This window comes from Excalfactoria chinensis, chromosome 19 (genome assembly GCF_039878825.1).
Source record: "Excalfactoria chinensis isolate bCotChi1 chromosome 19, bCotChi1.hap2, whole genome shotgun sequence".
NCBI classification, from domain to species: domain Eukaryota; kingdom Metazoa; phylum Chordata; class Aves; order Galliformes; family Phasianidae; genus Excalfactoria; species Excalfactoria chinensis.
The window spans coordinates 3,010,674-3,038,618 of NC_092843.1; the positions used below are offsets into that span (position 1 = coordinate 3,010,674).

Consider the following 27,945-nt stretch of genomic DNA (forward strand, 5'->3'; position numbering starts at 1 on the left):
ACTTATATAAACATATTTAAAATGCCCCAGTTTGGGCTGGGAGAGGAGTCTATAGAATCAGAAACGAGGGAACGTAGGCAATGGCGATTTACCCACAAACTGTTCTGCAAACCTTTGCACTAAAGAACGCCTGAGGTGGGGGTGAAGAGCTGCGTGGGGAGATTCGGAGCTGCGGTTTGCTGCGGTCAGTGGCTGCTACCCTGAATTTCCAGCACTGAGGAAGGTGGAAGCAGCTCGTAATCACTTCAGCCTCCTCCCCTCTGGGGTCGCAGTTCTGCGCTGTGCCTCTCGGGAAGATACCATGTGGGATCTGTGCTGGCTGAGTGCACACTGGTAGGGCGCACTGAGGGCTACGTGGTTGTTTTCTGATGAGGCACAAAGGCCTGGCCACTGCTGGTCTTCATACCCGTTCACTTGATCCTCACTGAGAACAGTGTCACAATAACTAAAAATAGCTTTGATGCTTGAATATGCTGCTTCCAATTGGGGCCTGTCTGATCACATACCTTTTTCATCCATTTTTCCTCGTTGAATTAATAATTGGATAAATTCCTTTGTAAAAGCTGGAATAAATATTCTAAGGAAGAAATATCCCTAAAGCACGCACTTTGAAAAATTTATTGTGTGGTTGTCAAGCCCTGTTTTACTTGGTAGGCTGGAGGCACAGGAGGAAGAGGGGAGGTGCAGATAAGGGGAAGGATGCATTGAACGGGCACAGGAGAGCCCTGCAGCGATGGGTACCTGAGCCTGGAGGTGCTGCTGCAGCGCCCTGGGCAAGCTCCTGCTTTAGGCTTAGGACAACCCTAACCATGGTAGCTGGAGCAGGGCTGCACATTCAGAGCAGAAGAGGCAACGTGTGTGATGGGGGATAGCAGACTTTCCCTTCCTCAGTGGCAGGAATGTGAAATGGAATCAGAACAAACCCCTCTGAGTATACACGGAGCTTTCGAACACAATGGAGGTTTCTCTTTTATAATCTCAAAACAGAAGAAATGAAACTTTCAGCGTATGAATGATTTTCTGTAAAATGCCCTTTGCTTTGTATTGAGCTCAATGTGCAAGCAGTAAATTCCAATGTCTTCAGCCATTACAAGAATATTAATGACAAATGAGCATTTTCAGTGGCAGTGGTTTCTCTTATAACTCACTAGCTCCTTTTTTAGCTGGCATATTATAGTGCCATAAAATCTTGTATCACCTATTATGCGTACCCACTTTGAATATTAAAAACTTCTCCGTGGATTAATTTTTGTTCCTTCTTTGAAAATAAAGGGAACTGAGACACAATTCATTAAGGAATCAATCATTTACACTGCCTTGTTTGACTCTTTTGGTTGCTGGGATGGAGATACATCTCACAGCCTGGTGTAAGTCCAGAGCATCCGTCCAGCAGGTTGCCATGCTGGTAGATGAAAAAGGGATCATAGAACGATAGAATATCTCAAATTGGGAGGGATTGAGTCCAATTCATGGCTCCAAAAAAGCATCCAAAACTCAGACCCTACGGCTCAGTGTTATCCAGACACATCTGAATGCCACCAGCTCAGGGCTGTGCCCACGTACCCTGGTGCAGCGCCTCTTCCTGATGCCCAACATCGCAGCTCCATGCCTTCCCCTTGAGTTCTATTGTTGCTCACCAAAAAGATGTTTTGAAATAGCAGCCCACCAATCTAAAAGCCCCATAATGGCAAAGGGGGATCCACAGGATTGTGGCCAAAATAGCCCTACTGCATCTCACACCATTTCAGATGACCCTGTGGGCATCAGGGTGTTGCCACTGCCACTTCATTGCAATTAATGAGCAGCAGGGCCAGTTGTGCTGTCGTTTTGCTACCCCTGTTCCAAGGGGCTGCATCAGAACTGGATGTAATTCTGCGGCCGTAGCTGCTCTGTCCCCGGGCTGCAAGAGTCGGGGGGGAAAAGGGAGCAAAGTTATCATTCATTCCGCGAAATCTTTGTCTCGGTCTCTCTAGGCTATATCAATTTACCCCTGAAATTTCTGGGGAATAATTAATGAATTAATTAAGTACGCTGCGAGGTGTTTGAATATTCAAAAGCCACAGTGTAATTACTATATATATATATTTTTTTTTTCCAAAGCAGGCTCTCAGGTTATTTTCAGATACGATCTCCAGAGGAAGTTCAGGACCCAGAGCGGTGCCTTCAGGAAACCCAAAAACCTTCAGCACTGTGGTGAAAGCATGTTGGCACCGCCGGGCTTTAAGAATAAGCAATAAAAACAGCTAAAAAAAACGCTCAAATTGCGTTAATAACGCCGTGCTGAGGAGGAGTTGTTGTTTTTCTCCCCTCTCTTATCGCTTGCTGTGGGTGTCTGTGAGCGACCAGGGGGAGCTTTCCTTACACCGCGCTTTGGGCAACAAAAGCAAGCTCTTTGTGAAACGGCTTATTTTTAGACCCAAACCTTCGGAAACGCATTACGGCGGAATGAAATATTAATTGCCCCCGAAGTTTGGCACTGTTTCATAACTTGATTTCTTGGCGAGGAGGGAGCTCGGAGCCCATTGTTTTGGAAAGGAGAGCTCCATCTTAAGATACAGATTGCTGCGTGGCTCTACCCACGTTTGTAAACAAACAAAGCGGGCCCGCAGGCACCGCACTCACACAGAAGGGTTCGGGTTGCTTTATTACAACAGCGGATTGAGACTTTTTGCTTCGTGCGGCCCACAGCTCCGCGCAGCGCCTCAGGGAGCGCGGCCGTTCCCGCTCACGGTGCCGCCTCAGGCGCGTCCCGTCCCGCTCCGCTCCGCCCGCTCCAGGCCGGGCCTTGCCTCGCTCCCCCCGGGGCTGCCGGGAAGGGCTGAGTGAGGGCGGCCCCAGCGTCCCGCTGTGCTGCGGGCACCGACAGCTCCGTATTTCTCTCTGTATTGAAGCACTGACAGCGTCTCCCCCTTATCTGACAGCTCCGAGCTGAGCGAGATGTTCGGATAACTTTTGAGCTTCCAGCATCCGAAACGCCGACCTCCAACGCAGCGTTACGATCCGGAGCTTTTCCCCTCCTCTCTTTAAATAACGAGGGTGGTCCCAGCATACTCCATATCGAGACAGCTTTTCATCAGTTGCTCATCAGCATGCTAATTGCTGTATGACTAATTATGCCCTGAATTCCAGTTGATTTTCTTAATGAGACAGCTGGGTTAATTATGTAATCGTATGATTACATTAGCCCAGAGTGCCCCGGCGCAACGTGAGCAGTGTGATGTCAGTGTCCGGCCCCTGAGTGCCCAGGGAGGGCAGCGGGTGCTGCTCTGTCACTGAGCACTGCCTTTGGTCTCCATGAACAGCACTCAGTTTGGAAGTCGTGTTGGCCACTGATAGGCCAGGCTTGTAGTTTGGGGCTGCAGGTGTGAGGCGCTGCCTCCATCCGGCTCCTAATGCAAAGCAGAGTTTCACCGGAACCTGTCTTTAGGTTGCTTCAAAACTGGTGCTATGTTTACACGCAGAAACAGCAGCAATGATCATTTGTTCTCTTGCACATCGGGGCATGAGGGTGGTCTGGAAGCGCGCAGCTGCTGCTTTGCACCCCACTTGTTAGATAGACAATATGAACTGCTCTATAATGTTGCCCTTTTTGTTTGCTCGCATTTGCATTAGTTGGGCCATGTCTGCTCAGCTCCTCTGAGCTGCTCAGTGAGGTCTTTGGGGAAGCAAAAGCAGCAGCGCTGGTGTCACAGAATGGTTAGAGTTGGAAGGGGCCCTTAAAGGCAGTCAGATCCAACACCCTGCCTTGAGCAGGGACACCCACGGCTCATCAGGGATCAGCTCTGGGTGTGTGGGGGTCTGTATGCACACACGGTGCAACAAGTGGCTTAGGAGAGCAGGACAGGGCAGGATAAGATAGAAACGTGTACAGAACCCAGTGTAAAAACAGGCATCTCCACTTACTGCTGGGCAGTACCGGTCGCATTAAGGGCTTTTAGATGAGCTGATTCTTTTTGTCTTTTTTCTCATTTCTTATTTATCTCGTGCCATGCAGAGATCCTGAACTTCCGCAAGCCAGATAAGAGCTGAACAAGGAGAATAATTTGCAATGAGCTTTCTACGTTTAGGTGTTATTCGAGATGATTTTACTCTTATAGCAGTTAAAGAAAAAGGCATTTCTGTCTTTGTTGCAGCCTGTGAGCTCGTGGCATTTGATTTGTCTGAAACACGTGTGCCTGTTGTTTGTGTAATGAATCGAAAGTTTTGGTCCATTGCTTGTTTAAAAATTCAGTGACCTCCTGTTAAATGACATGAAGCACACTTTGTAAGCCTGGTTAATATACAGAGGTATGCTTCTTCATGCATGCACGCATTGGGAGAAGCGGGCTATTTTTATTTATATTTAAATCCCCTCCACTCCAACAGGGTTTATGCTTGTTTCGTATTAATTGGCGTTCATAAATACTTCAGAAATCGTGGCCTTTTAGGGGTGTTTCTTTAAATTGAAGAGCACCTTAGGGCTGGTCGCGAGAACTGAATTCTTTGTGTCTCTGGTCACAGCATCTCGGTCAGCTTATTACCATGCAGTGATAACAATTAAGGCTAAGAGGTGCTCATGCCGTGTCCTTCGCAGTATTTAGTGGCTGCAGGCCATCAGTCCTTCAAATGGGTTCTGGGAAAGTTTAATGTGCAGAGACTGCTTTTGCATTTTGTTTGTTCTGCCACTGTTTTGCTACTTGAACATTAACCTTTAATAGAGCTAAATTAAATATACATGTCCTGATGAATAATTATGAGATCGTGAGCATTTTCATTTTGTGCATGAAGCTGCTCGGGGACCTGAGATTTGACGAAAGGTTTGTCATTATTCACTTCATAACGCCCACGTTGGTTTTTTGTCTTGTTTTAAAAGCAAAAAGCCACGCGCGTTTGGAGCAAAACGGTGTGCGGCGTTCTTACATTGAGCTTAGGAATAAAACTAAAAGGAAGGGGGGTTAAAATGGCACTCACAGTTTGGTGAAGTTCACTTTCCCGTGGCATCTTAATGCTATGTTGTAGAAATACCATAAGCAGCACTCAGATCCCTGCTGCCCAGGCCTGGCTTTGCAGCACGGTGCTGACGGAGCGGTTGGTCCCATAAAGGGTCACAGACCTCCGTGGGAGAAGGGCATGTTGTGACAGCCTGCTCCTTAATGGGGCCGCACAGCAGTGCTGGAGGGACTGTAACTTGTGCTGCTGCTGTGCCTTAAGCTTGGTGTGTAATTCCTTACCTGTCCACCCCCCCCCCCCCCCACCCCGTCTCTGCCGCAATAACATTTTAAGTTTGATTTATTATAAATATTTTAATGCAGATAATAATAACGAAAAGTATTTGGCCTAAAAAGCATAAATGAAAAAGCGATGTAGTCATAAACTATGTATGCACAGAGAGCAGATGACAAGCAACCTAGATTTTGTATTATGAACGGGGTAATGCCATGAGCTGTTGAAGAAGTGAAGTAACAAAATGCAGCAGACTGCTACTTACAGTGTCTCCGAGCTCAACATAACCCAGTACTATTCTTTTATAAACTATGAAACAATGCTGGCATATTGAAAAAACACACAGGCTCATGCTTAATGTGTTAACAGAGGTACAATAGACTTATTATGTGTTTCCAGAGACTGAGGGTGGTCTGAAAAATTAATGACTGTGGTGGTTGGAAATTAAGTGAACTCCCTAACATATACTGTTGTTGATCCGCTGAGTTTGGTGTTTAGCATTCCTCGACAGGAGACTAAATCTTTGCAGCCATTCCACAAGAGATGCTGGCGCCCATAACAGAAATGTATTCAATAATCTTTTATAAGCCCGCCGGACTCCAGCATTTTCCTGTCCCGATGGGGAAGAAATCCCAGAATAAATGACACGTGTGCATGTCAGGTGTGTCCTCAGAAAGGGAATTAATATTACAACAACTTAGGAAACAATTTCTGATGTTTATTCGATTAGAAGCGTAAGAAAAATGGGGAACGCAGGTCACAAAATCCAAGATTTATGGTGTTAAATTCACACAATTATTATTGATCTGTCGCTCTGAGAAAACACAGCTTACATCTCTCTCATCAAATAAGCTCTTAGTGTGCTCAGCTGTGCGGGAGGGCAGAGTCTTCATCAGAAATCCACTCCTGCAGAAGCAAAGGTATTTAAGGGACACCAGCTGTCCATGGATGGTATTGTCTGGGTTGCTTTTCTCCTTCTAACTTCTCATTTTGGAAAGAAAAATAGCTAGCTTTAGGCTGTCACACGCTGTTGCATTACGACTGGTTGCACCCAGGGCAGACTGCCCTGTGGGTAAAGGCCCCAGTGAGGAAGGCACGCCCCAATCTAAAGGGTAGCTTAGATAAAGTTACCTGTCTGTATTTTTCATAATTATGTAGATTATGGAGAGGGGAAAGTACAGGAAAAGTAATTCAAGCTCGTCGCTGGGTATCAATAGAGAAAGAAGGCTACTTGTACTCTGAGCTGCTGCAGTTGCAGAAGTGTTACTTACGGTTTACTGTACTGTTTCTTTTTCAGATCCAGTTCCAGCTTTGGATTTAGGACAGCAGCTTCAGCTGAAGGTTCAACGCATGCACGATATCGAAACAGAGAACCAGAAACTTAGGGAAACTCTAGAGGAATACAACAAGGAATTTGCCGAGGTGAAAAATCAGGGTAGGTTGCAAATGTGTTCGTTTATCAGCTTTTAATGCATAGTGACATTTGACTGAGAGTGAATTTAGTTCTATTTCTTACTGGCAGAGTTGACGGGAGCATTGAAATTCAGTGAAGAAAGCATAGTAGTGTATTGTTGCCACTTGGGCATTTGTGCGTGTGTGGCTTTGGGTTACACTCTTTGGGTTTCTTGAAAGGTTTCTGTAGCACCACATCAAAGAATGAGGCTGTCACTGTGTTGTAGCCTCCTCCAGCACTGCCTGGAAGTGACTCCACCAGCTGAAGTTACATGTAGGCTGTTCTGCTGCTGACATCAAGCTGAATGGGCGCGTGGGTGCACATGGAACACACATCTTACACAGCCGTGCACAAGAAAACACCCCAGTGTTTCATACATGGGTACAGACTTGGACAGATGGAGATTTTACTCTTGGTTTTCCCTCATGTGGATCTGAATTATGCTGCTGGAGTACATTCAGCATGCATACATTACATTTACTGTGCGAACTGTGCAAAGAACGGTGTGGAATAACTCAAACAAGCTAATTATGTTTAATTAAGTTTTCATGAGACCGGAGTAGATGGACATCCATGAAAATCTCAATTAGATTTAAAGCCTGTTGTCTTTAGGACTGTTCAAGTTTTCTTGTATCTCAGAAGAACACGTTTCCTGCACCAGGAAACAAATTCTGCTTGGTTGTACGCCTGCTTCCCTGTACGTGGTGCCTGTCATTTTCATGTTCAATACTAAGTGCTGCATCATAGAAGAAGGGCTTTTCTACACATTTGGAGACTTTGAAGCTTTCTTAGACTATGGAGCCTTTGCACCCAAATGGGTAATGTTTGAAAGCAACCTAAACAGCCAGGTTGGATTTATTGCATCTCATTTTCAGCAGAAGGAGCATCTGTACACCTACATGATATTAACGTGGAAGGGATGGCCCTTGGGGAGGACAGGTCCCAGCCTGCAAAGATTCAGGCTGCACTGCAGAAAGGGTTACGTGGCAACCATAAAACCATAATGCTGCACGCTAGCAGTCTTGCACTGGAAATATGCAAGAATTGTAACTCCCTGTGCAGTTGTCACAAGGCTGTATCCCATACATTCAGGCATGACACAGGGCTTCATCCCTGAAAGTGGGATAGATCTCAGATTCCATCGTTGTTTGCAGCAGCTGTGCACAAACTGGTGTCTTTGTTTCCCCTTGTGCATGCTGACTTCCTCTCTGCGTTGCCACTCTGGTGTTTGCACTGTGTTTGACGCCAGCACAATAGTTTCACACTCTATTTCAAACAGGCATTAATAAGATATCCAGGGAAAAGCCTGTTGTTAGCTAAGGGTGCTTTGATCAGTTAATCTCTTTGTTTGGAGGGCTGTATACAAGCTGTACAATGCCTTTAAGAACTTCTTCCAAAACTGGTATAAATGGCAGTGGCTAACAGGCTTCAGCTGACCTGAACAGCAAAAGAGGCACTTAGTTCATGGAACAGTGCAGAGGATTAGTCTGTGCCTAGAGGTAAAAGCAGATAAAAGTTATACTTTTTTTCCCCCATATTTGTTCATTTTTGCATCAATTTTAGTACTCTGTTTTAAAATAGGGCACTCTGAATGGGTAAGATGCAACTCTAATAACTTCCTTGAGATTATTGAAATGGAAGCTGCTTATTGGATTCTGTGCTTATTCATATACCTGAATACTTTTGCACTTTTAGATGTGGAAATACTTGCAGCAAAGATTCCCCCAGCACAAATAGTACATCCTTTGTATGTATGAGTGGGCATCCTTTTGAACGTGTCAAGGAGCACCCTTTGCTTATTCAGGAGAGCAGAATTCCTATTTCCCAGATCTCACAAGCATTTCTTATTAACTTCTTTACAAAAAAAAAAGCATCGTGTCCCTTTCATGGCTTATCAATCAGTAATGAGACCCATCTGATTTTTGCACGGCAAGCACAATCCCACTCCTTCATTCAGAAGTAAGGGGTGTGCTGGCAGTCCCTTCTCCACTCTCCCTCTGCTCTCGTGGTCTCTCTGGCCAGCTGCCTTCAGTGCAGTTCCCAGCCTGCAGACCTTATCTCCCGGTATCTGCTGTCTGCTGGGACGGTTCCCCAGTCAGCTCTGAGAGTGCAGGCTTTTAAAGGATTACGCTTGGTTTTGGTTGTGTTATTGAGATCTTTTTTCCCAAGTACTTAGGCTTTACTTTTCATAGCAGAGATTGTCTTTCTCCCATATTTCTGCAGAGCCAGAAATGTTTTATATCCAAAGGTATTTCTCCCAAAGCATCGTTAATGGCAGCTGCTAATAAGCGGATGCCTTTAGCCCGCCACATCTCTCTGTAAGTACACTGAAGCGTGTTGCTAGCTGCAAGACTTCTGGCACTCTGATGCTTTTTCCAAATTCCATTATTGTTACAAAGCACACTCTGCTGAATGTCCTGCTTTTCCTCTCATGGCCCCTATAAGGATTCGGTCCTTTCCTGTGGGTGGGATCAGAGGGCTTTCACATAGGAATGGATGAGGACACGCATGATACTGTCCATCAGCGGCTCCTTGTGACTCTCCAGGTTTCTGCCTCGTCTCTCATTCATCACCAGGCACAGGAAATGCAAGGAACCTCCTTCATCTGCAAGGAGGGTTTATTCAGATTCCCTGATAGACTACAAGTGCACTCACAGAGCTGTAATACTTGGTGCTTGTGCATGAAGCCCAGCGAGGATGACAAGGCAGTCTGAGTAACGGGGGTATGAAGGGCTCCAGAGTGTCTGTTGCATCTGATCTGTTGTTAGTACTGCAGTTAAATCTTAACTGCCGCGTTTGTCATCAGTTGTGAAGCAGAACAAAGCTGTACCCGAGATATGTGTTCAATTAGTGTTAGATTGCATCTGTGCATGAACCATAGTAAAACTGCCTCTTTTTACATGAGCACAGTTAGGTGAATTAACTGTCCTATGTAGAAATGCATACTTAAACCCACAGTGGGACTTTATTAATCTGTACTCAGCAGAGAGCTAATTCGAGACCAGTCAATAAGGTGATATTATATTTTAGAATTGATTTTTTTTTTTTTTTTTTTTAAGTCATGTTAGAGAAACCTCCTCTCTGCTTTCCAGCAAACTGCATTGATCCTTCTCAACATAAACACTTAAAGTTCAATTTAACATTTAGGGAGTAAAAGGTCTCTGAAGGGACTCATAGCCATCGATTTTGTGTCAGAGTTGAAGAGCTAAAGTTTAAAACACACTGAGCCTACAGGGTAAAGAGAGCCTTGTGTTGTGGAGCCACGTGGAGCCGTGTAAACTCGTTCTTTCCCTATTGTTTTTCTGTAGAGGTTACAATAAAAGCACTTAAAGAGAAGATCCGAGAATATGAACAGACCCTGAAGAACCAAGCTGAGAACATAGCTCTGGAAAAAGAACAAAAGCTACAAAATGATTTTGCGGAGAAGGAGAGGTGAGTGTGCATGTGTCCTCTGTAGGTACCGTAGAAAAAAGAGAGATGTGTTTTTCCGCTTACTCCTCCCATCCGGGATCCTTTCTTTGGTGTGCTGAGACAGGTCATTATTTGAGGGATTCTGGTGATTTATGGTTTTGACACAGAATCATTTGATACTCAACTTTGCACAGAAAAACAATCGTGAAAGTGTAGGAGTAAAATCAGGACAGATTGTTGCTTGGCAGTAGCGTTGTATGGAGGGGTGTCATGTTCAGAAGAATGCAAACCTGCTTTTATTCTTCACTGGCTGCATTGTCCTTTGTGTCACTGATCTTTCTCCATTAGCTCACACTGTATTTCACTCTGCTGTGCCCACTTGCTGTGTCAGAACATCATTGCGCAGTCGGTACAGCCCTGAGATATTTCAGGTGCTCGAGAGGTGCTTCACTCCTGCATACGATCGTGTCTAAGAAGGAGTCTGTGTTCCTGAACTAGAACTTCAAAACAGCTTGCATGTTCTGGTGTTAAAATTAACGAGTACTTTAGTTTTTTACATTATTGCTGTCGCATGTTTCTCACTGCAAATAGTTACCATCCTGATCAGTCGTGTTGGAGAATAAAGGAATGTACCTTAGAGAGCACAAGTCAGATGCTGGTGTTTTCATAAGGCATTTCACAATTCCAAAATCTGCAGAATATCTTAAAAGCAATGTCACAAAAATAACGTCTTCTGGGAGATGCTGGACAAACTCCTCTCTAAAGATGGGTTTTATAAGTCCTTTCATTCACCCATTAGCAAAGGATGTAGTGGCTGCGTGGAAGGATGATGCTAACGTGTGCATTGCTGACACACACCAGAAAATACTGCCTGTGGTCATAAGGAATGTGAGCATATGAAAGGTCTGATTATGTTATAGAGAAAATATCAATGTGAAATTTGTTTTGAAATCTCCGGATTATTTTTTTTTGGAGTCGCTAAATAATATTACTGAAATTGACACCCATTATAGCTGTGATGAAACAGCTGCCTCATCTATCCGGTATATCACTTATGGCAAGAAATTTCTTCATTATGACAGTAAAATGGAAATGCATCATTCTCCTTGTACTAACTTAGTACAACAGAGGGTGCTTGGTGACAATTTTCTTAATGTGTGTGACATTTCCAAAACAAATTATGCTCAAGAAAACCTTCCTCTGAAGTTGTCATTTATATAGCAGTCAACTCTTGTATAATGTTCACAGCTTATGTTATGAGGTGGCTACACTGCTAAAATTTTAATAAGTGGGACTGCAAAGTATGAACAGTATTGCAATGTGACATGATTTATGGGTCCCACTGAAGCACCTTGTAGTCTGTGTGGTGTTGTCAGTTGTCTGATTACGGCGGAGACAGTTAATCACTTTATCTTCCAAATTTGCAAAATACAAGTAAGTTGTTTAACATGATGGCGTGCTCCGTTCTCACCTCTTCTTTTCCTCTCACAGAAAATTGCAGGAGACACAGATGTCGACAGCCTCGAAGCTGGAAGAAGCCGAACACAAAGTTCAAGCTTTGCAAACAGGTTTGGCATCGCTATTCTGACCTATACCAATGCTCAGGCTGGAGGTGAGAGGACAGAGATCCTCCACTGAGTCAGGACTGTGTGTGAACCAGCAGAGCTCGAATGTGCTTTGTGAATCAGAGCTTCTTTGGGGCTTCGCACCTTAAATGAATGCTTGAGTTGCAGCCAGTCTGTTGATAAATACAGTGGGCACGGCCAAGCACAAAGCTCGTACAGCTTTAGAACATCACTGCAATGAAAAGAAGCCATGGAACTTTTCATCCACATTGTGTTTTGCTCTGGTTTCACACATTTCTGATCTGTGATAAATATTTATAGTGGGCTGGGTTCAGTACGAGCCCAGTATCTCCTGGTGTGTCTCTTCTGCTGTGTGACTTGCCATTAATATTTCTGTCCATCTCTGTACTCTTACATATTCCAGGTCAGGATGTGTTTGTTTTTGTTTCCTTTGAGAGCACAAGAAATTTTATTGCCTGAATTATTGCAGCAAATATTTCAAATGAATAAGCAGTTTAGCTGGCTTAATAAGAAATGAGTAATGCTTAGTTTTGTTAAGCAGAATGGAAACTGGAAGTTTTTATAATGTAAAAGTAATATCAGAAGAAAAGGAAAAATGGAAGGATAAATTTCTGCTAAGTCTTAATGGTTAGCCTAGGTAAGAAGGTAGAGCAAGGAAATTCTCATCGGGAGATACAGAGCTTTATTTATGGCTGGATTAAAAAGAATGGAGTAGGCTTCTTGCTTTCACTATTGTTACAGCAGTGTAATGCTTCATGCTTTTGCCTTTTAGCCTTGGAAAAAACCCGAACAGAACTGTTTGATCTGAAAACAAAATACGATGAAGAAACTACTGCAAAGTAAGAATTCGTTGCTTTCCTCCCATTTCTTCCTTCAGGGTGTCGTTGCTTTTTTGTATTTTCTGGCTGCCTGTTGGAAATGGACAAGATGGGAGAGGTTTAGGAGTCCACATTTTTTTGAACACACTGTCATAATTCGGTCTCCTGCAGAGAGTTGATTAATTCTCATGGTTTTCTACCCAACAATACACTTTTCCTGGGCCACATGCTGCTGCATTCCCAATTTAATTCTCAGGTGCTGCATCTTTTATTCCGTCTCTTATATTTTATTTAGAAATCGGGCACTTTCAGAATGAAGATGTTCTCTGTGATTTTGCAGTCTTGCTGAGAAGGATGAGGGTTTACTGAGGGATATCCACAGCACTGATAAGCACCCTGACTCTTTCTGGTTATGGCATCGTTCTCCCAAATCCACCCCAATCTGTACAGAATGGAAGCAGAAGGCTGTTGTCAGTCTCCATGCTGTGGGGAGAGACTTCAGTGCAGGTTTGGTGGGAGGAGTGCTGTGGCTTTGTTTTGGCTTATAAGGAAGCGGCTCTCAGGTATGGCACATGGCACCAGCAGGCTTTTCAAGGCCACTTCAACTCACAACAAGTTTTAATTTCTTAGTGTGTGGCTCTGCCAGCACGGAGGATCCAGTTCCTCACTGAAGAGCATGGGGAGCCTGGAGCTTACAGAGTTCTGTCCATAGCAGTTGAGAATCAGTGTCTGGGGTTGAAATAGCTTTTATATCATTAACAGTAATTTTCAAAGTAAATTTGGGTTATTCTCTGTAATTCCAGTCTTCTTCAAGGTCTATATGAGGTGATTGAATGTATTTTTTTCCCTCGTTCATGTCATCCTTCTCTAAGAGATGCATACTAATGATGTTTCTGATGGAGCCTTAAATTACTTCAGATTGCCTTTATTTCCCTTTCTGCTCATAACTGATGCTTGGCAGCTCTGTTGCTGTGATTCTGTCTTGCAGTCACTGCTGCAGGAACAGGGATCAGGGATCAGTGGTTGCAAGCTCTGACCCTTTTAACCCCTCACTCTTTTCAGTGTTCTTACTTGCAGTGTTTGCTTCGGATTTTACTACTGTTTCCCTTAGTAGCATGATTTATCTTACACTGTGCCAAAGATGTACTCTAAGCAGTTTGCTTGCATTGTATTTCCTTTTCTTGGGGAAATTCACACATGTTTCTTATGATCTTGAATACAGTTCTTACCTGCTATCCAGAGAACTACATCAAATTAGCAGGATCTGCAGTAGCAAGAAGCTTTATTGTTGTCTGTAGCAGAACAAATGATGAAGACTGGGGCTGTAACATAGAGATCACAGAGCTGAATCCTGAAGCAGGTGTTAGGCACGTTGTACTTTATCTCCTGAACTAACACGCTGTGAAAACAAACTTGTCGACTGTAATAACAGCAGAAATATTTTATCATTGTTTCGGATATTTATGGCAGGAATAGTTGTTGCGTTATAGCATTCATCCGTGGTGTCTGTAGCCCAAATTCTGCAATATGGAAATCTAGAAAGCCATGAAAAGGGAACTGAATGTAGGCAGTGAGATTGAGTCATCTATTTTAATTGTCAAAGCTGGGAGAGAAGTTGAAAAAACACCAATAAAAATGGTGAAAGACAGTTTGATTCTTCTCCGAAAAGAAACCTCTTTTGATCTAAGTCTGAAAAGCTACTTGTATTGCCAATTTTAATTCTGTGTTTTAAAAACATGTGATTTTTATCTTAGGCCAGAATTGTTAGTTTTACAGGCACTTATTTGATGCAGATGAATTGGAATGCCTTCAGGAAAAAAAAAAGAAAAAAAAAGATAATTGTCAATTTTTTGAAGCTAAAAGTACTTTGAAGATTGTCAGTTTTGGAGTCAATCTGTCTTTTAACTGTTTGTAACTGTGCAAAGCTTTCAAACAAACAACAGAAGAAGAAGTCTTCACTATCAGCATGAAGGAGTCTGGATTTTCTCCTGCTGACTGCTGGTTGTGATCTTGAAGCTGGAAGTCACTATGTCAGCTTGTTTGTTTATCTTCTGCTGGTGGTTTCAGAACGTCCCAGCACAGAGTGCTGTGTGCAGAGGGAGGTATGGAGTAACCGAGCTCGGTGCTAGCAGGGCATCTTCCACTGAGAATGGATTCTGGACTTAAATCTTCATTGAAATCAGCTCCTTTCATTGGAATTGACAGAAATCAGCCTTCCCTTTGGCAGGAGTCGGGCACTGCGTTGCACAGATAGCCCATGTGCAGGGAGCCGAAGGTGTTAACGGCAGAAAGGAGTTTATTATGTGCAGTCATTGCAGTCTGTCAGCTGGAATATCAGACGCTGAATTTGACAAGATGGCAGCAGAAAAGTTTTCCATGTGTAGGCTTGAAGTAAAATGTAATTAGCCTTTATGTGCAGAACAAGGATCCATTGATGAATACAGCTGGTCTTTGTTTTCTTCTGTCATTGAGTGTGGGAGGTAAGAGTGTTCTTCTTCATGTTTATTAATACAAGATTCCTTAGACAAATGGCAAGCACAGTTTAATATTTGTTGGAACACAGAGGGGCTTGCCAAAACAGTTGTTGTGTAAGAGGATTTCAAGGTTTTCAGATTATAATCATCTCTGGGTTAAATAAATGAATGATTACGCTGCCTTTTTCAATTAAAGAGGCACATCCTCTCTCGAGGCCTGATACTGATTTTGTTTGCTGTCCCACACATTTCTATCAGCAAACCTGGTTTCAACAAACGCTAATGAGTTTGATCTGGAGATTCTACCAGAGCTGGAACTGAAAAGCAAACTCAGGCTCGAGTTTCAGGAAAATTAAACCATTTTTCCCCTAATCCAACAGACGTGATTTTTTTCTTTAAGTTGTGTTGTGCATTTCCTTGGCTTTCCGAGGACAAACTGTGCTCCCCGCTAATGAGCTCTTTCACTTCTGTTTCTCTGCAGAGTCCTAGCAAGTGCGTAGGTTCCCAGCTGAGCTGCTGATGCTCCAAGCCAGAATGGTCCAATTCCAGTACTGAATAAATTCCAGAGCCACCTCTTTGCTGCTGCCCCTCCTCTCCCCAGTGTAAATGAATTCTAATTGGAAAAGGATCTTCAGTTGTAGCACATGCAGTAGGCTTGTTACATTACTGTTAACATGTGGGCTGAGGCTCCCTGCCTTTGATGAAAGAAAATATCAAATTTCACAGAAATGCTACATTTTCACCAGTAAATGTTAAATAGCCTTGTGAGGTTTTTAGGTACTGCACCCGATCCTGCAATAAAAAGCCTCAGAAAACAACACAGAGCAGAAAACGTTGAGGTTGAGGTTGTCGGTGGAGGCGGCTTTGCCACTGCTTTCATTCCTGTGTGGTTTACTGGGAGATTCCAACTTTTTGATCTTTTGAAAGTGGTGTGTGCGCAGAAAATGAAGCAGAGGAAAAACGTCCTATTTACTGGAGGGTTTATCCTAAAGCGATTGCTTTCAGTGGCCTATAGAAACTGTGTTGTTTTCCAATACGTGAAGCAGGAAACCGTTTTCCATTTATAGATGAGGCTGATTAATGTATATTTTTTGCAGTGTAGTAAAGGATGACACAGAGGGTTGTGTTTGTGCAGCGTCATTAAGATTGAACGCTGGGGCAATATTGCACATTGCCTGCACCACACGGATCCAGCTGACTGGTTTTAATCCTGGGCTGCACTTTAATGAGAACGGAATCAGGAAATGACGAGAGTGCAGCTGATGAAAATGCAGTCTGTGAGCTGGCAGCCCCTGCTTTATGATACGGGGGAGATGTTTGATGTTTGATGCCTGACTCTGTGAACACAGCTCACAACATTTCAGTCTTTATATTTAATATTACTGTTCTTGCGGTGGTCTCACACCTCATCCAGAGAGGCTGGGGCAGCGAGGTGGGAATTTATCTTATAGAGTCCATATCTGCCCTAAAGAGCTTACAGTGTAATATCATGACAACCCCAAATAAGTTAATGAAACAAATGGGTGGAAGCTAAGGAGCGGGAGGACGAGGTAGTGCCTGTTTTCATCCATGTATCCTGCTTGAAAATAAATCCTCGAGTAATCTGCACAAAGTCAGAGCTGGGTGACAGATGGGGATTGCTGAGCAGGGAGGCAGGTGATGCTGCAACGCGGGCAGGAGGGCTGCAGTGAGGCAAACGTCCCCTCCTGTTACCTGCATGTGAGTGCAGGGTGTGTGAGTCACCAGTGCTGGGGACGGAGGAGGGTTTTTGGGTGGTATGCCAAAATGCAGTGACAGAAGGACACAGTTGGGTTTGGTGGCTGCTGGGGGTGAAGGGCACTGCTGCTCGTTGTTCAGCAGGCCTGTTCTTTGGGCATCAGCATAGGGTTAAGTTCTAAACAGGTGGCTTTGTGCATGAAGGAGTGCTGGGTTGGGCTCGGAGGCAGGAGCAGCAGTTTTAATCATGAGAATTGTTTCTGCCTAAAGTTACACGGCGGAATTAGAGTTGGAGTATTCATGTGAAATCTTCTGTTGCATTGGGGCAAGTCTCAGTTAACTCTGACTTCAGGGGAATAATTCCCAATATATCCTGAGAATTGAATTTAGCCTATGAATTATTTACTTCAATTTTTTTTAAACCTTTCTTGTTTAAGTATGAGATCGTACCAATATATCACATTCCAAATGTTTGTAGTCTTCCATTCTGATGGTGCTCAGGGTCAAACTGAATACAAAATAAAGTTGTGCTCCCTCCAGCATTACATAATTACCGTGATGGATGTCCTCAAATGCTGCTTCCCCCCATTGAGCGTGAAATACTGTAGTTAGGCTGGTTGTGTTGTACATGACATGAAATACCTTCTCTTTGCTGTGCCTTTAAGGTCTTAAAGTTTCCTATTTCCTGTTCTTTTGATGAGTCATTAACTTCTAATGCTCGTCTCTGGAATTATTGCTGTACTTAAAGTGATTTCCCTAAAAACAGGAATGGAGAGCTTCACAGGCCGTGCTTCTTACAGCCTTTTCTCTTTACATTCTCTATAGTCATATTGCTGTCAGTGACACCCAGGAGTAGTGAGAGGGAGATGAAAATACGGGGAAGATGTTAAAGAGAACTAATTTAAACATAAAGGAATAAAAATTGAGTGTCTTGGATCTTACAGAAAGCTCTGCGTGCATTTTACAAGTTGGAGTTTTTATTAAAGGTTATAATTGTACCTTATGCACAATCACTGTGCAACGTTAATGTGGAGCTTAATGCGGATACTTCTGAGAGCTGCACAGTTTCATGGAATCACCAGGGTTGTGTCTTGGTGTGTGACACAGGACTGCAAAGTTCCTCTGCAAAACCAGCTTTTCTTTTTCTCTGTCATTGTTTTTTTTTTGGAGGGGGGGTTGGTCAAATTTGGGTTCAGCCTACAGTCAAACCATAAAGTCTCAATGCTGTTTGCTGTGAGGACTGAATTACTGCATTACCACCTTTGTGTTACCATCTTACAAACCTTTGTGAAAGGCTTGCTTTGCAACCTTGCTGTCTGCTTCTATTTTTGGGTAGAGAGACCAAGGCAAGAGGAACAAGCATGGTGCTCAGAGAGAGCAAGTCTGCTCTTGGCTGGGATCAGGAAATATGCAGACAACAGGAACGTAAACCACAAGCTGGCTAAAGAGGATTTTCTTCTTGTTATTGAGTTTGCATTTTTAAGAACTCCATAGAAATGGAGCATTTAGTCTGTGGGACTTAGTGCTGGAGCTGGACTGTGTTGTGTCTTGCTAGGCTTGTAATTAGCTAATGCAACTTTCTGACAGCACAGAAGTGCCCTAAATCCATGCAAGGTTTTTATTTGTTTGTTTTTTAACCTCGAGTGAGACTGTTCAGTTCTCTTTTCTAGTGTAGCCTAAAAGCTGGTGTTATTTAACAGACCAAAGTAGAAAAAAATAGCCGTAGGGTATTCCAGCATATTCTAGTCATCACCCAGTTACGTTATCTATAACCTTGGGTTGACACAAGATCCTTAGCTGGAAGTCTTTAAATAAATATGGAGCATTGCTGCAGAGGGTCTCACAGCGCTGTGCTTGTGTGCTGGGTGCTCAGCTGTGTCCTGGGCCTGCAATCCAATGGATAAGGTTGGAGCTTTGTGGGTCTCCATGAGGCAGGCAGGGGCAGCGTTGGCCCTTTGCTGTTGATCCTCTCTTGCCCTTGCTGGGGCCAAATCTCCTCGGGGTTTTGCATTGTTCCACTGAGCAGAAGAGACCCTGAGCATCTTCCTGCCGGCAGGACCAGACAAGCCTGACAAAAGCAGCAGTCTCACTGAGCAGGCAGTTGCCACACAGGCCTTCCTCACTGCCATTTACTTCACCCCCTTCTCCCTGCGCTCAGTCGATGGATACCAGCTGTATTTCCCACTCCCACGCAACAACAAAGCGGGTGAGAAAATGAGTCACGTAGGGTACGTCGTGCTGCCTCATTGAATGGAAAAAGATGGAGAGGAAACTTCGCAAGGGTCCAACCTCCAAAACGCAGCGAGTGTCCTGGAAAACAGTCTCTTCTTTCTGCATTTGTCATCTTTCCCTTTGGGAAGCCATGTGTGCCCTGGGAGCTGCTGATCTGCTCCCCTGTGTCCTGCCTTGTTCCACATGAGCAGCTTCCATGGCTCTCCTTCATTTTCTTTTTCTTCGTTTGAATTCCAAGAACAGGAACATGTTCGTAGTTACCGTCAGCAACTGTGTCTGGCACAACCTTCATTAAAGTACCCATATGCTGTTTCCTCATTAGACAGGTTTTTCGGCATCTCATTAAATGTGCACATAAATGTGCCTTATCCCTCTCCTACCTTAAAAAGTTACTGTGACACTGCAGCTGTTAGCCACCATACTACACAAACAAGGGCATTATCCTATCAACAGTTGCTTTAAAAGTGTATTTTCAATCAGTTTTCACTGGTACTGTTGATTTTCTATCCAAGAAACGTTTAGATGTGGTACTAAGGAACATGTTTTGGTGGGGAAGTATTGGTGGTAGGTGGACAGTTGGACTGAGTGATCTTCAACAACTTTTCCAGCCTTTGTGACTCTGTGACTCTATGCTGGGAATGTTCAGGTGCTCACATAGCTCAGGGGGAGTCCTGCAGCTGCCATCTCTGCCACCATTGATGGAGCTTTAAAGTTCCTGGCAAGGATTTCTTCTGCCCACCTGACGTAAATCTTTTATTTCAGTTTTAACCCTTATCCTCGGTGCCTGTGGCTGAAGCACAGCCGGGGGAGAAGGATCAGTGTTGGACAGCAGAGATGCTTGTCCTGTCTGGTTCAGCCCCATCTTGGAGATATCACTTAATACAACCTAAGAAATATTGTCCCACTTATGTATCTTCTGATCTCAGTTAAAAGACAAGAACACCACGTGAGGTTGCAGGTTGGTAAGCCCCAGAAAAGGTCTGCTATGCTGAAAATGGATCTCATTATCTGAAGGTTTTTAAAGTTATGTTTTAATGAATGTGATTTAAAAAATTCTGTCTCTGCGTAAGGAAGTGATAATCCCAGACATGAGGAGCTGGCAGCCAAAACTGAGCACTAATTCAGGGATTTGGAAGAGAGAGATGTTGGGCAGCTCATAGAGCAGGAGGGATAAGGCAGTGTGGTGCAGGCTCTGAAACCAGGAAAAACAATAGGCAACATGCAGGCCTGTTAATAACTTCATTAGCATTCATGTAAAGCATTAAATAAACAAATGCATTTACAATCCTGTAAGCCTGATATTACTAACCCTTACCATTTATCTAGTGTGTTTCTGCAGGGGCAGATCATAGCAGAGGCTAATTAACCACTTTCTGGCTCTGGCAGCCTCTCCTCCCATTCTTTTAGATGTTGGGAAATGGAGTCACACAGAGTTTGGTCAGGCAGCGAAGGGCAATCGGTGCTACAGCAGGAACCAACACTAAGGAAGCAGCAGCTAGAAGGAAGGCCTGCTCCTTCCCTTTTTCCACTCAGATACAACTTCTCGATGCTGCCTGAACGCTCACTGATTGAATCTCGGGAGTTTTAAATGCTTGTTAGCAACAAATTTTGAACAAAAAGCATATTTGACTGAAATGCTGCCTTAGGGTTGCTCATCCTTTGTAGCAGTCTTTCAGTGGCTTGTACTAGGAGATCTGTGGGTGCTTGTGATCGCTGCCTTTACAACCTGTCTTCGTTCTTTCCCTCTAACTAATGAACTTTAAACGGAATGAGGGATTATTCCCCAACCTCAAAAGACTTCTATGCATTTGTGGGGGTTTATAAGCTACTCTGGACTTGGTTTGGTTTGTCTTTGATTCTCTCTGGACTGCACATGTTAGATGACAAACTGCCATCCTCCTCAGTGAACTCATGGGGTGAATCACCCCGAACCAGGTTGAAGTCAGTTGGGTTTCCAACTGTGCTAATGAGAGTGGGCCTAATTTAGTTGGACACCTGTAACTGTTCCCCTCCAGGTGTGTGTGATAATGTCCTTGCAGTGATACACAAGCTGCAGCCTCAAGTACAAAGCAGCATCTATTTGTTTTACACAAAAGTAAAGCATTCTAACAAAGGATTAAAACTAAAATAAAGCCTTGAAAAGTTTCTTAGAACTTGGTTAATTCCATCAGCCCACCTGTCATGGTCTTATTGTGCTCAGGTACTCGAAGTGAATGATGCTCACATACACCTATCTAGGTAGCACCAGGGCAGCATATGTCCATCTTGCTCACCTTCAATTCAGCATTCAGCACTGGGAAGAGTGAATCTTTCTGTTGTGTTTGGTGCAGGGAGAGACTGTAAAATGGGCAGCTTTTTTTCCACAGTTCCTCAAGAAACTATTTACTGATGTTTCATTTCCTGCATCTTTCTCCACTTACTGTGCCTGTATTATTAACCTGCCTGAATACAGTGGCTACATCAGGTAACCTGAGGGGCACATCTGCCTTTCATTAAAATGTAACACCAATCACTGTCATTGCCAACCATGTCATCCTACCAGCTGGGTTGCCATAAATTGCTGTGAAATGCATACAGCCTTAACCAGCAGTGAGGAGCACATCAGTTAACCATGGAGTCACTCACCACCTTAATAAATCTAAACTCACTCTTTGCTGGAGACACTTCAGGGAAAGTGGCAGCAGTTTCTCCAGCCCTGCTACCCCACGTGGTCACAGCGATGCAAAGGGTGAGTAGAGCAGTTCTGTGGGGGGGGGGATGGCTCTGCCCTGTGCTGTGCTTCACCCTCGGTGGCTGGGAACCTGCCTCTCATGTAAAACAAACCAAAAAGCACTGCCAAGCAGCTGGCTTTGCAGCCAGAATGCCCAGCATCCTCGTTCAGGGCCGTCATTAAAAGATTTCATGAAACAGCCTTAAAAATGAAAAGTTTCCTTTCTGAGAGAGAGAGAGATAATTGAACTCATTGATTTGTTTCACGGTTTGTTTGCCCTTTCATTCCCTTCCTGAGGTGCTGTTTGTTGAGGAATGTCTCCAATTGCCAGAAAGACAGTGGGGTGTCTAATATTTCCCCGGCAGCTCTCCTTTCAGCCAGAGCAGAGTACTGTGGCAAGCCTCCGATATGAATTTTTAATGCAGAACTTTATAACATAGCCCTTGCAGCACGGCTGCACTACTCTCTTGAGCTTTCAGATTTAATGCTCTGATGAACAGAGCACAGACTTGGGGCATTCAACAGCAGTCAGAATTAACCCCTACATTTCCGACTGTTGTAGCAGTTAATTTCCCTGTAGATTAATACAGCCGTGGGTAGAAAGATTCCAGATACTTCTGCACTGGAAAAGTAACAGAATAAGTTGGAATTTGACTCCAGAAATTATCTGCGATACACATTGTTAGCTTTTTCCCTCTTCCTCTAACAAAAAGAATTTCTAAGGCTGTTTACTTTCCCTCGGCTCAACACTAATGCAGTCATTCTGCATTGGGTATATGGGCACCGTGCTGCCTGGTGTCTGATCTCTGATAAAGACCTGTGCTGGTATGCTGGGTGCCCAAAAAGGGGCAGGAACTGAAATAGCTTTATAATGCGTAGCTGTAGATTAATTTACTGTGGGAATGTTCTTCCAGATCATTTTCTCGCAGTCCTGGTAAACCTGAATAATTCCCCCATACTATTCATGCTACTGCACCCGCTGCTCGTCAGCTTTTCTAAATCATTCCTTTACTTATTAAACAATACCCGTCCTGCTGTATTATCTGGGGGAATATTCCTCTCCAAATCCTTTAAAGTCTGTTTGCACAGTCTTTGGGGTGTTTGTAGACTGCTCTTTTGGCAGCAGATCATGTCACAGCCGGGCCTGGCCTTTTGGGGACCTTGGCAGGATTCTGTTGAGAGAAGAATGCTGCATTTGTTGGTTTAACTTTGATAATGGAAAAGAAGTTTGATGTATTTAAATTGTGATAGAACTGATGTAAGCCAGAGAGAATTGGATGGGACACAGAACACGCAGAGGTGTTAATGGCATTTGGGAGAAGGGCTTAGGAAAGAGTCTGTGCTCTGGTGATGTTGAGCCATTTGCCTTAAGCCCTTGCGAATGAAACATGCGAGTTGCTCTCAACTGATACCACAAAAGTACATTTACACTTTTTAATCATAAATCAGCATCTCTGCTCTGGTGAGACATGTACACGTTTATTTCAGACGAGGTCTTTTAAGCAGCTTGTCTTATTGATTACAGGCCTAAAATTGTCTTTACTTCCCCCACTGTTATTACTGACTCATGAGATTAAGGTTTTCAAAGCTTGTTGCTAAATGCAGAGAAGAGCCATGGTTTCATTCAGTAGATGGAGGCATCTACTAACTGTGCTTCTGTAAAACAGCCTTGTGTTTTGATAGATGGTTCAAGAGTTGGGAAAGGACTGTGCTGTTTTCATGACTGTACTGGTAATTAGCTCCTACCTCGTGTTTTTGTTGCATCAAGCGTGCTACCTAAAACGAGTCCGATGACTCAGTTTTGCCATGTGTAAAAAGGGCACGTGGGGTAAGGCCAAGCTTTATTCAAGATGGTCTTTCAGTCCTTGGATAGAAATGTGGAAGTGCTGTTCTGCTGCTTGCATCGTAGCCTGTAAAAATAAATGTACATAAATAGAAGAAAGTAAATGCACTCGCTGACCATTCATTTGAACAGTGCCATCCATCCATTAGGTCATTCTGTGATGAATGGAAATGCTCTTTCCTAAAGACCACACCAGACGAAGAAGATGCATGTGACATCTGTTGTAATGCTGCAGTGCCCCTGGCTGCCCCATCGTGGGGGCATTTTAGCTCACTTCAGTGGGTGACTTTAAGCATAACAGCATTTCTTATTCTTTTACCTGGTGTGGTGCTTTATTGTGGGAGTCTGTTGGCTTTACGGAGTCAAAGTGGCAACGTTTCTAGTATGCATAGTGGTAAGGTTGAGGAGCGTGACTCAGAGGAGGTAAAAAGATGAACCGATTCAGTGCCTTTAACTGCTCTCAAAGTTCCTTCCTATTTGGGGGAAGGGAATGAAGGCTTTAGAGGACGAGAGGCAGAGTCTCCTGTCCCACATCCCAGTGTTGCTGCTCCCCATAGCTCATGCTCCTGACCTCAATTCAAGCAGTAGGCAGAGGGGCTTCAAGAGCCTCCCAGCTTTCAGCTGCTCACTTTCTATGGCTTTGAAGTTTTCCTGGATGATCTTCTCCTGGTACTGACCCAAGATAAATCTGTGACTATTTTTTTAAAGGCATGCGATCTTTAGAAAATGGCCTGCTGTAAGTTATTCCTTTATAATTAAAGGTTCTGAAGCTGAGATATGCAGGATCTGAATCAGGGGATACAGAAGCTGTGTCTGGAATTCTTACACTGGGGAAGTGAAAATGTTGGCTTCAGCTGGGGGCTCAAAGCCTGAATTAATGCAAGTTGTACTTTTAAAAATGCACGTAAATCACTAGAATGGCTTATATTTTTAGGACAGAGATTGAAATACTTAAATTGCAGCTGAGTGCGTAGTGTTTGTGTCTTTGAAGATCACAGTAAGAAAGTATTCCACAGTAATATACAGCAGCACTTTTAATAACTTCACGGTCCCGGGTTGTTTCAGATTTGTGGAGCCAGTAGGGAAATGTGCATTAGCATTGCAACTTGCCATCTGAGTGTGACAACAAACAGCTCCTGCTATGTGAATGCTAACAACTGACAAGGCATTGGCTGTAGCCATTTGCCAGTTTAATGGCTTAAGCAGCTTAGTTTTAATTAAACAGTGGCTTCTGTTTATGGTATCAGAGAAAATAATGCTCTGCTTACAGCTCAGTTGTTTACTGTTGTCCCCAACTTGCTGAAGATACCAAGTTTTTCTGTGTTAGCTTTTAGCTTGTGCCGTGTCTGCCATTTCATTGCAAACCGTGTAACAAAGGGGTGAGGATGAGCCCTGATGCATGAGTTAATTGCTAACCTTGGTGGCAACAGTTCTTGTGCAGGCAGAGCTCCATGCAGGGGCTGCAGCTCTGGGTGAGTTCCATCCCAGAACTGTGCACACTGGGGATCCTCCATCCCTGTAGGACAGCAGCCAGAGCTGCTGGAGGTGGGAGCGCAAAGCTGGGGGCTTGTGATAAAGAGATAAAAGCCTGGCCTCCATCAGGAGATGCACCTAATGTGAAGTGACTGTCGTAGAAGGAGGGTTGCTTGTTGTTGTTGTTGTTATAGCTGGAATTAATTTGAGATACACCACCAGGGAAAAAAAAAGGTCATGTCCTTTGCGTGTCACTCCCTGGTACCTGGGAACCAGGAGGCAGCTCTGTGGGCTGGGGATGATAACCCTGTCACTGTGTTGGGTCCAGACTGAGGCAGGTTGGTGGCAAGCAGCAGAGAAAGGTCACATTGCCAGACACAGTTCCTTTTCTTAATCACGCTGCTGTTCAACTGATAGCTTTTCCAAAAGACTTTTTTATTCTACAAAGAGTACATGGCGTGGGATCGCTGTGTTCTTTGGCTGATGTTCCTTTCCTTCTCAAAGAGGATGGTGTAATGTGAACTTCTGCACAGCAGATGAAGATTTAACACTCGGGCTACTTCAGATTAGACCTGTAACATCATGCGTAGACAACTGATTATGAGCAGCCTGGATTTCAGCGTTGTTCTTTTCGATTCCTGTTATCAGGCGGTGTCAGCCGCAGCCCTCGTTTCCCTGTTACCTGATCCTTCTGTGTGCTAAAAGCCCTGAGCTCCAAGTCAAATTACTTTACAGGAATGTTTCCATCTTCTGTTTTTCTTTTCATTTCCTTTCCCTCCGGTCCTTGGAATCCACGTGCAAATTGTGTGGCTCTGGTGGCACACTCGTGTCAGTGAGGAGGTGAGCAGGGTATTTTTGTGATCAACAGGTCATAAAAATTCATAACACACAAGATTTGGCTCAGGTTCTGCTTAGTGGGACAAGTGTTTCACATCTTGAACTGGAACCTCTTGAGACTGACGCAGCCTGACATTGTCTGATTTATTTAATCACATTTACATGAAATCAGATATATTCATCGACAGAGAACATTGTGAGCAAATTGAATGAAAGCATTACTCAACAGAATTTCTTTCTTTGATAATAGGAAATATCCAGTGAGTTTCAGCTAGCAGAGCTGCTGCCTGTAGCTCAGTAGCAGACCATCCACGAAGGAAATGAGGGCCAGACAGCTCCTGCTATCTGGCTTCTGCTAATTCCCTGCTTGATAAATCCACGTCCGGAGCTCCAGCCAGTGTGCCTGAGGGACGTTGCTCGTTAGCCAGCAGCACTGGGAAGTTCCTAACCAGGGGCAGGAAGGAGTGACCTGCGTTGCTGTTTGTTTAGGTCTATAAGTGATGGTCTCCATTTGGGCATGTTTGGAGAACGAAAGGCTTCAGTGCTCTTGTGCAGATGGGGGGATGCTGGGCTGTCCTGCAGCTGTTCTGCACTCCTTGGCACTGCAGTAATACTCCGTAGGGTAACTTCAGCCACCAACTGGTGGCTGCTAGATGTGGTTTTCCTCTGGTCATGCAGGTCTGTGGAGTTCCCAGATCGCACATTATTGGTCTTTCCATCACCTCGGCAAGTCTTGTTGCCAGTCACAAAAGGAAGACAATACAACAGACACTCTCAATGTTGTGTGCTTCAGAGTTTCTGTTATAAAACAGTTAATCCTTTTTTTCCAGCTATCTACATTTAAGGGCTTTGTTTTGCACACTGTTACGAATACATTTGCTGCGTGCATTAGTCATTTACAGTACTTAGATCCTGTAACTATTAAATTGTTAACATTTGGAGCCAGCTATAATTATCTTTTATTGTTATTATTTTTAATGGGCATAGTGCTTTCTTTTCTCTCCAGCTTTCCTAAACATTTGAGGGATCTCTAAGGTATCTGTTATGCTGCAGTCGTGCTGTTTGATTTCTGTTTATCATGCTTGTTTTCTTATCTTTCCAAAATACTGCGACCACTAAGAACTTCTAGTCTGCATGAAGCGTTTTGCTCTCTTGGATGTCTTATATGAACACCCCAAAGCAAAACGTACCTTAAAGGTATGGCCATGGAGAATTCATTATCTGAAATCATGAAAGCCAGAAGTGCTTGATTTCAGAACTCAGTGCGCTCCATTTTCCAGCGTACATTGGTTGATGGGAGGAGTGGAGGGACAGACAGATGGACGATGGCACTGATGATCCCTTTGTTCACATCTTGTGGGCTGCCCACAGACCAGCATTTCTTTAAGCTTTCACTTACGACCCCGTGGGTTTGGGGAGTGGTGCGAGGCCCTCAGCTGAGGTGCTACTGAGTGAGCTCTGTGCTAAACATCTCCATCAGTGATTTTCAGTGCGCTGTGCAAATTCCTGGAATTCCTCTGCTTATTGCTAAGAGGTCACAAAAATTACTGTGAAAAGCAACCAGTCATTAAGTGCAAACGTGCTATGCTAACATTTCATCCTTCGATGGAAAACTCAAAGTAATCAGAAGATTGAGAAGGCTGGAAGCAGTATTATAGATCCTCCGGCGTATGAGTTTTAGTTGGGCTTCTTTCAGAACCTCTCGTGATCCTCTGACCCTGATGGATAATTCCATACAACAGCAGGGACTTTCTTTTCCCAATTCATCAGCCTGTCACAGTTATTGGTGTAGTTTCAGATACATGATTCCTTCACCTTGAGTGCATTGGACCAGCTTAACAGAGCATAAGCCCATTGCAGCAAGGGGCTTGTAACCAGTAATGGGTGTACTTTCACCCTCTCTGAAAGGCAGTGACCACTAAATATAGCATAGTGAGCTGTGTTGGGTTATGTAACACCTCTATCCGCCTGCACTCTGATTAAATAATCTATTTTCTTGGCAAAGGAGTAGGACTTAATTTTCTGTTATTGATCAAAGCCATATTTGAGCTGTGATACCCATGACTGCTGCCTGCTGGATTGATTTTTGTCACTGCATTGGCAGCAATGCTGTGGCACAATGTTAGCACAGAGCCGTGCCAGGTGCTTGCAGTGCTCACCCAGGTCACTGTGCAGCAGCCTCTGTTTGAT

General features: G+C 44.0%; 1 protein-coding gene across 6 annotated transcripts in view; it reads left to right on the plus strand.

Annotated features, from left to right (window-relative positions):
- The window catches only part of CUX1 (cut like homeobox 1), a 204,864-nt gene that overhangs the window by 84,847 nt on the left and 92,072 nt on the right, over positions 1 to 27,945 (plus strand). For 5 of the 6 annotated variants that reach the window (XM_072353960.1, XM_072353955.1, XM_072353957.1 and 2 more), the window contains exons 5-8: positions 6,500 to 6,637; positions 9,964 to 10,087; positions 11,558 to 11,634; positions 12,425 to 12,491. In XM_072353960.1, the coding sequence (XP_072210061.1) occupies positions 6,500 to 6,637; positions 9,964 to 10,087; positions 11,558 to 11,634; positions 12,425 to 12,491 (406 nt within the window). Of the gene's footprint in view, positions 1 to 6,499; positions 6,638 to 9,963; positions 10,088 to 11,557; positions 11,635 to 12,424; positions 12,492 to 21,492; positions 21,621 to 27,945 lie in introns of those variants that run through there. The other variant, XM_072353959.1, reaches the window with a different exon arrangement.